Here is an 11,181-nt window from a genome sequence, read left to right on the forward strand (position 1 = left end):
TCACATATTCTCAACGGCAGGTGGTTGAGACACAGGAAGAAAACATCTGCCTGTACTCCAACAAGGGGTCTTCCTGCACCAGTCTCGCTGGCAACCAGGTGAGACACAGGAAGTAAACATCTGCCTGTTGCACTACATGGTGGTATGTTCCCAAGCAAACAGTCAAGCGGTCCATTAGATTAGGGATGGAGCCCATTCCCCATAGTCCACAGTCATTCGCCAGGAATGTGCGTTAGCCTCACAACGTGAGCCCTCTCCGCAGGGTAAGGGCTCCAAGTCCTCCCCAACCTGGGGCTGAGGGCCTCAGCAAGCACTTCCCAGCCCACAGGGCCTCAAAGACCTTCGCTTTCTCCGGCCTCTGCTGGTTGGGGAACCGTCCACGTCTTCACACCCCTCCACGGGGGTCCAGCTCTCTGGCAGCTGCTCCTCCTGGTCTTCCTGAGACTGAGCTTTCATACATATAAACTGCTCCATTACCTTTCGGAGAGTTTCGGTGGACACCACACCCTGCTCGCTGTGCCACTTGTCATTCAGGATGTCATGTGGGGTCTCTAGTCCCGCTCCCCACATAAGAATGCAGGACATGGGGAGGCCAAAAAGGAACACCCACGGAGCCATAGGTAGGGGAGTCACACCACTATATTCTCACTGGCGGCTGGGTTGAGACACAGGAAGCAGGAGCCACACTGTCCGCAACCTGCCGTCCGCTTCTCTGCCAACCAACCTCACTTGTTAGCTGCAATCTGCCGTGCTACCTGCAATCCGCTCCTGCCAGCTCAGCCACCATCTTCTTGCTAGCCCCCATTTGCTGCTAGCGTAGCCACAGCAGTTATATTAGTGGCCAATGGCCCATTGGTTACAGCTGAGGGCCCTCCAGTCACAGTTGATGGCTATTTGCTACCCGAGCCAGCACCTTTGCACGTGAGGCCGAGAGCCTGGAAACTGCTCTCCTGGCTCTGTCCCCACAGCAAGGCTGCTTCACTTCTCCTAGGAGTTTTCTACATATCTCTGCATCGATACCCTGCTTATTATGCCTATTGTGTCAGTTTGGAGGGGTGGGAATGGAGCAGGACTGGAGTCTAATCAAAGAGGTTTCTGCGGCTTCTCTGATATAGACAAATGATAAAAGATGTTGCTGGCTATAGATAACTGGATATAATGCTATTTTGGATATCTTTAGGATCTAGGTCTTAGCCTCGAGAATAAAAAGTAAAAGTACAAATTGTGTGATGAAGAATTATTCATATTTTCTGGTGTTGGGTGACTTGTTAAAAACCTCAATTTAGGTGAAAGGTTAAGCTATAATGTACTTCATTGATTTTCTCTGCCGTTTTTGCCGTTTTTACTAAACAATTCCTAATTTGTTTATTACTTAAGTATTTTTAAAAGATGCTTTGGTGTCTTGCTGTATCATGATAATAGTACCAGTTTGGCTGGTTCATTTAAGTACAGATAAATAAAACATCTATTAAAAAAAAATAGCTTAGAGCCAAGTACTGACACCTCCCAGCCCAGAGAAGCAGGGTCAGTAACTGGTGTTAAGTTATTTGTTTCTAACCCCACTGAGCCCCATTTTCTCATCTGTTAAATGGAGGTAATAGCATTTCCAGCACTGTTGTGAGGCTGTTGTGAAGATCACAGGAGAGTGAGTATGTGAGCTGTAGGTGGTGGCAGGCATGGGGCAGCTCCCTGGCAATACCCAGGGTCCCTGAGGTGCTGGTGGGGTGTAGCCCTGGAGACTGCCAGCTGACAACCTTTTAGACCAGCACACCTGCCTGCAAGCGAGAAGTCTTCAGAAGGCGGAGGACTTGCACAGATTGGAAATACAAGTGTGATGTTTAACATTTTACATCTGCCGTTAAATCATAAAACCAGTCTTAGTGTGAACACATGTGTGAAAAACAGCAAAGTGGTAGCTGTTGAAAGAAAGCTGAATTTCACATCCCTAACTGTATTTTTTGACAGGAGTCTATGCACTTTATTTTATTATTTTTTAAATGATTGATTTATTTTTGCATTGCAGGGAATTTGTTACAATGAGGAACATGCTCCTTTCTAGGTGTGTCCTGAAGGCCCCGCTCATCGCGGCCTTTCCTAACCTTCCCTGTTGTATACTGCTTTTACACACGCCCTGCCTTCAGCCGTCATGCCCTGCAAACTTCTCCTCTTTGTTCTTTAGTTTTCTTTATTTTTTTTAAAAGATTTTATTGGGGAAGGGGAACAGGACTTTATTGGGGAACAGTGTGTACTTCCAGGACTTTTTCCAAGTCAAGTTGTTGTCCTTTCAGTCTTGGTTGTGGAGGGCGCAGCTCAGCTCCAGGTCCAGTTGCCGTTGCTAGTTGCAGGGGTCCCAGCCCACCATCCCTTGAGGGAGTCGAACCGGCAACCTTGTTGTTGAGAGGACGCGCTCCAGTGAGCTGAGCTGCAGCCTTCTGCGTTAGGAGCACGGAGCTCCAACCGGCTGAGCCACCTGGCCGGCCCCTCCTTCTTGTTCTTCAGATCTCTGCAGAAATGTACTTTTTAAAGGGGCTTCTCAGGCCCCTCAGACCAGATCAGTTTACCCTCTTATATCCTCGTCCATATGTCTCTTTGTGTGATACCCTCACATTTGTCATTATGTTTTTTTGTAAGGTATGTATTTTCTACTAGAATATAAGTCCCATGAGAGTGGAAAACCTGTCTATCTTTTCAACTAAGACTGAGCTCTGCTGCCTAAATAATATTATAAACAAGATATGTCTCTCTTGTATAAAGTACCTGCAGCAGGCAGTTTAGGGCTGGTGTGGCAATTCCACAGCATTAGATTACTGTGTGACACTCTGCTTAGCATGGCTTCCATTCCCATGGTCCCAGAGGGTGGAGAACATGAGACCAGTTAGCAGGCAGAAGGGTGGGGAAGGTGGACCGGCCACTCTCTCCTTAAGGATGCTCCTTGGAATTTGCATGCACCTCTTCCACCTCCATCCCATTGGCCAGAAACTAGCTATATGGCTATACCTAGCTGCAAGGGAGGCTAGGAAATTTAGTTTTTATTCTGGGTAGACATGTGCCCAGTTAACAGTTGTTATAATACTCAGAATAGGAGAACAGACAATGGAAGAGAGTCATATACCACTGTATTCCCAACTCCCAGCATACTGTTGGGCACATTGTATATCAGTTGAATGAAGTAATGAACTGAACACTTGTATTGTGTTTCCCCAAAAATAAGACCTAGCCGGCCCATCAGCTCTGATGCATCTTTTAGAGCAAAAATTAATATAAAAGACCTGATATTATATTATATTATATTACATTATATTATACCTGGTATTATATTATTATATTTATTATATTATACCCAGTATTATATTGTATTATATTGTATTGTATTATATTATATTATATTATATTATACCTGGTCTTATACTATATTAAAATAAGACCGAGTCTTATATTAATTTTTGCTCCAAAAGATGCATTAGAGCTGATGGTCTGGCTGGCTCTTATTTTCGGGGAAACACGGTATACATATTTGCTAGGGCTGCTGTAATAAAGTACTACAAACTGAGTGGCTTAAACAACAGAAATGTATTATCTTACAGTTCTAGAGGCTAAAAGTCCAAGATCAAGGTGCCAGCAGTGTTGGTTCCTTCTGTTCCATGTCTCTCTCCTAGCTTCCAGTGGTTTGCTGGCAATCTTTGGCAAGATCGCCGCCTTCATCTTCACATGGTGTTTTCCCTATGTGCGTGTCTCTGTGTCTAAAATTCCCGTTTTTATGAAACATACAGTTCATATTGGATTTGGGTCCATCCTAATGACCTCATCTTGACCAATCACACCTGGAATGACCCTATTTCTAAATAAGATCACATTCTGAGGTACTGGGAATTCCAAAGTTACAGTACTTATGAATTTTGAGGGGGACACCAATATTTAACATGACACAACAAAAATTTATAGGATTTATGAATTTTGGGAAGACATGATTCAACACATACACACTTGGGATAATTTCATCTACTCTCACACATTCTTTTAGAGAGGCGTCGGGTGTTGTGGAGATTAGCCAATCCCATCCTCTCAGCCATGGAGGAGGAGTGTGTCCAGCAGGGGATGGCAGGGCCTCCAAAGGCCTATAATGGTACTGAACATTATTGCCCACTAGGGGTTGGAATCAAAGAAGTCGAGCTTCTTCATAGTATGACAGGAACCCAGGAGCACCCCAGAAAAGTCAGTGGGGCCTATGCATGCCGAGCCCTTTGCAGTGAATGGAAAGCTCCCACACTTGGTGATGTCCTGTGCCGACAGAGATCACACAGGCCAAATACAACAGGGCCAGGGTTAGAATCAACCCAAGCCAGGCAGTTAGCTCAACCCTCACTCTTCACACCTCCATTTATTCTTTTGGGGTGTTTTGTTTGGTTCTGTCTATGTCCCTCACTGGACTCCTCTGAGGTTAAAGATAGTATGTTATTCATCTGTATAATCCCTATAGCTCCTATTGGTTAAAGTTGCCCTCAAGTAGAAACTCAATTAAATAGGACTTTTTCAAAGGGAAGAGAACGATTTTATCATCTTGTCAGCAGGGTTGAGATGTAATCATGCCTCAAATCAGACAAATAGGTATTATAAAAGGTTTCCTGTAGTTTCTTTTGGCAGCAGCAAGGTGACGGTTCTGTTCTCCATTGGCACTGGATGTCAATGGTCTTTGAAAGGTTTTGCGTGGGGAAACCCAGAGTTGCCACAGCATGGCCCTGACAATAGCAAGGTTTAAGAAGTGGCCCATCCAATTTGTGCAAGACTCGCTTAGTACTGCTCGATGAACTTGGATGCTGCGCTTCACCCACACATCACACGTCATGTGGACCAAAGTTCTGGGTTACGTTCAGTGATCCCAAGTAAACAAGGAAGCAGTCTCCAACCTCAAGGAAGAGTAGGAAACAGTTCAAAAGTCCTTCTTGTTTCAAACACCCTCCTGTTGAACCAGGTCATTTCTCAACATGCATTCAAACCATCTTGGACCGTGTCCCCTTCCCTCCGTCCCTGTTCTGTCCACTGACGTGTCCTCGGATCGGGCAGAAGCTAGGACTCGGTTGGAGCTGTTTCCCACTCATTTTAGGACCATGTCCCAGTCATTACTTCTCCCATTGAACAGCATTCCTGTGGCTTCTGGAATATGAACTCGGGCCTGTATCCACTTCTCTAATGTTCCCACTTAAAAGATTTCATCTGACACACGTGGGACAATAGCATTCAGTCATCTCTTTCTGCCCCCTGTCTTAGTCCCTTTGGTTCAGTTGACCAAGCCTGTGCAGGGAGGCTGCTAGATGGCACAGGCACACATCATCAGTCCTTCGTCAAGCCTGGCATGTGGACTCCCAAGGACCTCATGCCTTGGAAGCTGAGACATGAAAGCCACATTAGGTTTGGGGGGAAGGGTGCAGGGGGCGACATTTCATGGCCATCCTGCAGACAGCTGGGCTGTTCAGTCATGGAGTCAAGAGTAGCACGCTCAGCAGCATCTTTTGTCCCAGCTGCTACTATGCCTTGAGAGGACTGTGTTTATTATGGCCAAACCAAGAGGGACCTTGCACACACTGTTCCTGTCCAGATTAGAGTCCCCTGGCTTTTTATGCCTTTGTTTTTGTGGTGGGTCAGATTTCTCCACTGGGAGTGCAGAGGTCGCGCCATACAGAGAGCCTCACCCCGATACTGATCTGTTCCACGTCTGCACAGGTCTGAAAACATCACCATTTTTATCTCTTTGCCACGAGTTGTGAAATTATGAGGCACATCCGTCCCTCGATCATCAGACCTGTGCTCAGCTGTTAATAACAGACTCCATTCATGGTGCAGTAATTGAGAATGGAGCTCTAATTATACTGCTGTGCTACCCGCAGGAATAAACATGGCAAAGCCTTGCTCTTGAACCCTGTGGGGGGTCTGCAGTTGGGTACTTGTTCTGCCAAATCTGTTGGGCTAATTTGTGGCCCAGCCTTACCTATTATAAGGATCTTAGGGGATACATTTCTCTGTTCTAACCTTCTGTTCATTTTCTTTTTTGCCTTACCCCCTTTTCTCCTTTACTTATTTTCCATATTCATTTATCTATACATTACGTATAATTTTTTTTTCATATTTCAAGAGCACCCAAGTCCATTGTTGAAAAATTTAAGAACGCTCAGAAGCAAAAAAATAAAAAAGTTTGTACTCAACATGCTCCCACCTGGAGAAAACTACTGTCAGTGAACATTCCATTCCCAATTTTTTCATGCACATTTTTTTTAAGCTTCCATTTTCACTTAACAATATTTGGGAATAGCTTTTATGTCCATAAAAATTCATCAACACTGGATGGCTAGAAGGAAGAATCACAATTTATTTAACCAGGTACACATCACTGGTCATTTAGTTTATTTCTCATTGTCAAGTTTCAGAAACAATGTTATAGTGAACGTCTTTGTGGCCAAATATTTGCACACATTCTCAGTTGTTTTCATAGTGGAATTGCTGGATCAATTCCTAAAAGTGGAATTGCTCCTAAAAGTGGAATTGCTGGATCAAAATAATAAATATACATTGTCTTTAACTTTGTATTGTAAAAATTTTAAAAATAGACACCACATGGGCAATGCTGTATTGAACTCCCACGTACCCATTCAGCAATGACCAGCTCCTGGCCAGTCTCTGTCCCACCCACTTCCCCTAGTTCCTGCATTATTGAGAAACAGATCCAAGACATAATGCCAGAAAGACTCGTTTCTGTCAAAGAGCACAGATATTTGAAAATGGGAGAGGAAAACATGAGTTACTAGAAAATAAAATAAAAGGCTAAAATCTTGTCTACGTTATCCACTGTGATGTTTCAGCTGTTTCCATTTTCCTTACTGTCCCTAGGCTCAGGAAGCGTTTGTGTTCTGGATTCCTGCAACAATCTTGTAACCAGCCTCTTTCTTCTTTCTCTCCCTTTAGACATATATATATATATATATATATATATATATATGTTTCTAAGATAGTTCATAGCTTGCCAAATTATTTCAGAAAGGCTAATCAAATTTATACTTACACTAGAGTCATATAAAACCATGCTGATGGTTCAAGTTTCAGTCTGTTCCTTTCTTTTCCTCCTTCCCTCTCCTTCCTCCCTTCCTTCCTTCCTCCCTCTTTCTTTTTACCTTTGTTAATTTTCTAGACCCTGCCCAAAGTATGCCATTGTTCTTTTAATTAGAACTTATTTGGTTATTAATGAGGTTAAACCCCCTCCCCCCTTTCCTCACTGAACAATTGTAGCTCCTTCTTGTGAATTGCCTTTTGCTAAATTTTCTATTGAGACATTTGTCATTTTAGAATTGTGTTCATTCATTTATGTTACTCTCATAGCATTGTATTCATGTCAGCGAATTGCTGTGAATACTTGTTGGACTAAGATGACATATATTACATTTATACGGACAAATTAGTGTGTTTTATAAAGCTAGCAGCTCAGAGCAACAAGTCACTGTTAACAGTTAGCTAGACAAGTATGGAGTGAGGCATGTCAGTGTGGGGAGGGGGCCCAGGCAGGGACAAGGGGAGGCGTCTTCAGTTTTCATAGTCACCCACCAGGCAAGTAAAGTAGGTAAAGCGTATATTTTCCTACTTCACAAAGATTTGTGCCAGGGCACACCTTAATAAGATCTTCCAAGCCCAAATCTAGGCATTTTTCTACCATATTACACTGATTCAGATATTTATTTGTGGAAGGAAAATAAAGCATTAAAATATATCAAATATTAGTAAGTACGAAACACTTTTTTTTTTTTTTTTTTTTTAATTTTCCATAGCATGAAGGCCCAGGTCCAGGTCATTATAATGTGAAAACACCTTCGGCAAGTTCTGTTACTTCTTGTTTTCAATCCAGAGTACCTCGATTCTTGCCTACCAGTTCAGTAAGTATTCTAAAGACAGATTGTGGTTATAGGTTTTGTGGCTATGTGTTTGGGGGCGGTGGTCAGTGAGTCTTATATAAAATTTTAGTATATATATATATATATATTATATATATATATATAATATATATATTATGTATACATGTACAGTATATATACACACACCCAGAGGGTGCCAAAAAATATTTTAAGAAAGGAAAAAACTGTATTAAAATTGTAATACTCAATATATACTGATAACAAAAATTGAATACAAGTCATGTGCATACATTTTTTGGGCACTCCCAGTATATATATATTTATATGGTTGCTTGTCAAAGCAGCAAAGAGTATAGCACTCAAACACCCGGCAAGCCCTAGGCCGGCTTCAGGCTCATGGTGACTCCAGGCCTGAAAACTGTGGAGGAATTATGGGTCCAGTTGAGAAGAGCCAGCTCAGTAATTAGCCATCCATGTTATGGCCTGGATGCTCTGTGGGGAAACGCTAATGAGCTGAGGCAAGGAGTGGACAGTGACTGCCCCCATCCACCCAGAATTGCCTTCCTTTGTGTGTGTGGTTTCTGAGAGCAGAAACCTGATTATTGAACGGAAGGGGACCAGCAAAACATGAGCAATCCCCCTGTTCCCGAGGACTCCAGGACACAGGGAAGAGGATCAAGTCCGTGGAGAAACATAAAGAGGGCCTAATCTGGGACTGTGTGAGAGCCTTAAAGGCCGAGGCAAGACCCAGGAAGACCTCAAAAACATAACATGGCGTTTAGGAACAGTGACTTGTTTTTCTTTAATGCTAAAAGACAATTTTAATTCCCACGGCCTTGGTGTTTCCGGCCTGCACCCCAGTCTGAAAGTCCCCAAACTCGCTGGTATGTAGCTTTATTTGGGATGGTCGGGAGACAGAAATACAAATTCTACCTGTAAGGAAATGGGCCCATCCCGGGGGATAAAGGAAGGTGGGCGAAACTGGGCAGAGGGCTAGGGCTAGCACTGCCACTCTCTGGCAGGTGACCTGAAGGCCACCTCCTCAGTCCCACATGTGGTGTCCCAGGCCCTCACCTTCAGAATCTCACTCCAGAGCTGCCAGCTGTGCTGTGGAGTAGTGTGGTCTTTATCTGGAGGTATGAAGATTGGGAGGCCCTGTCAGTAAAATTAAAAACAGATCGACCACAGGTGGCTGATGCCTTCAGCAGATCCTCACCCACCACTGGCATTACCGTGATCCAGACGCAGACTTTTGTCAGAGCTTACAGGGCTGAACACCTCAGGAAGCTGCAGTCATGCTAACCCAACTCCCAGGAAAGCGACAGCGTAGCCAGAAGGTGTACTATTAATTTATAAGTTCCACCCATGGGGTTGCTGGTGTTAGAGGCCGCTACTCTGTGGAGTGTCTTCTCTTACAGGAAACTCTTCATGGAAGCCGAGGACAGCTGAGAGTCTGCGTGGTAACAGAGAAATCAGGGCTGGGTTCTCAGACCTTGAAAACCACAACCGGCAGCCTCCTGAGGGGTGGCCTTGCAGGGTCCAGGCCCACGGACCTCTTGCCTTGTGGGCTGGCAGGATAGGACTCCACACCCCTGCTACTTCCTCATTAATAGCACTAATAAAAGGCTTCAGCGTCTTTTGACATCCGGCCAGGACTTGATGTGATTTCCAGGCTGCTCCTCTGCTTTTGGCAAGGGAAACATCCTGTCATTTAAAGCAGCTTCTGCAGGCAGCTGACCTCATCCACGCTGGGCTGACTCTCTGTCCCACTCTCAGGGTAATCCAATTTCCACTCTCACTGTCTCCTGAAGAGATAACAAACTGCAAGGAAGGAAGGAAATGACAAGAAGGTGGTAACAGGGAATAATACTAGCAGTGGTAGCTGACATGTGGACCGCTTGGCCAGGCCGGGCGTGGCCGTCTGTCCTGGAGGGCCTCGCCGAGGCTCAGAACCTCATTGGATGGGGGAAGCGTGGGAAGCCCACAGCCCAAGGTCACACCGAGCCATTGGGTGTGAGACTAGGACCTGAACCCAGGCCTGTCTGAGAAGAAAATCCTTCCCTTAACCACACACAGAGACGCTGGTTCTCTCCAACAACCCAAGAAAAAATGCATTTGAGTTTCGAGAATAAGTGTGTGCACCTCAGCATGGGACACGCTGACCTGAGAAACTGAAGTCTTAGTCTGTGCAAATGACTGTCATTTGCATTCCATCACTATAGAAGAGGAGCTTTGTTTAAATAATTGGCACAATAATTTTTTCAAGAATTTCATTAAAACAAAAACATGACTTTAAAAAAGTAGAGCTCATAGATCCCTTGGGAATACTTCTGACCCTGGGGTCCACAGACCCTGGCACGGAGACATCCTATTACGTCACGCTGGGTCAATGACAGAAACACTCGAGTTTGTGCTTTGGAGGTCAACGACCCAGCTTCAGAATCCATTCTCTCCGACCCCTTACCATTAGACTGAGGTCACTAGAGGGGAGGACGATGGCATTTCCAGGGGCAAGAACTGCCTGAGAGCCCGTTAGGAGAAAATGTACCTTGAGGTGCAGGTGACATGTGAGCTGCCTCCTCCGCAGGTCTAGGCCTGTCACTTGCTTGTCCCCTGTCTCTCAGCACCTCTGCAGCCTTGTGGGGAGCTGCTTACAGGAGCTGGCCTCAGCTTCAAGGACAGGCGCCAGTACAATGGTGCCCCAGGCTTCAGCCCAAGCTGGTATGGCCTTTATCTCCCTCCGCTGGGATTTGCCAGCCCCGTCTGAGCCAACAGCGAGACTCAGGATACTTCAGGGTTTTGGCATCACGTTCTCATCAATTCCTGTTTTCTGTTCTGTTTTCAGAAAACCCCAGGCCCGGGAGCATACACATCTTCAGCACAATTCCCCAAGCAGCCCCGGACCATTGACAAAATGGGGCGAGAACATAGCCTTTTCTTCAACAACACAATTGGCTTTTAAAATAAAGCCATCTTGGCCCTAAGCTACTTTGAGTTTTAGTAAGTTCTTATGTTTAGCAACTATTTTGTCTGCTCTTAGGAAGGTTTGAGCACAGAACCTAATGGATTGTCCAGGGTGAACATCCAGCCTGCTGCTCTGGAATCGTCCCAGCATAATTTCCAGTTCACTCTCAGAAGTGTCCTGCATTGAACAATAAATTATATGCTCAATCTGCTTATTGTCAAAGGGTGTACTCCTGGAGACTGTGCCCTGGGCTGCCCTTGCAGCAGCTCGGAGGGCCCAGATGTATCCAGGCTGTGCTCTGTGCGTCCTTGGGCCCTCCAGCTC

General features: G+C 44.9%; 1 protein-coding gene across 1 annotated transcript in view; it reads left to right on the plus strand.

Annotated features, from left to right (window-relative positions):
* STPG4 (sperm-tail PG-rich repeat containing 4) overlaps positions 1-10,859 on the plus strand; it is a gene marked incomplete at both ends in the record, with an annotated part of 41,532 nt that extends 30,673 nt beyond the window's left edge. Inside the window, 3 exon segments of the mRNA XM_081068846.1 lie at positions 7,809-7,913; positions 10,738-10,837; positions 10,840-10,859. Coding sequence (XP_080924972.1) covers positions 7,809-7,913; positions 10,738-10,837; positions 10,840-10,859 — 225 coding nt within the window.
* Positions 10,860-11,181: the final 322 nt, after the last annotated feature.

This window comes from Rhinolophus hipposideros (assembly GCF_964194185.1).
Source record: "Rhinolophus hipposideros genome assembly, chromosome: 12".
Taxonomy (NCBI): Eukaryota; Metazoa; Chordata; class Mammalia; order Chiroptera; family Rhinolophidae; genus Rhinolophus; species Rhinolophus hipposideros.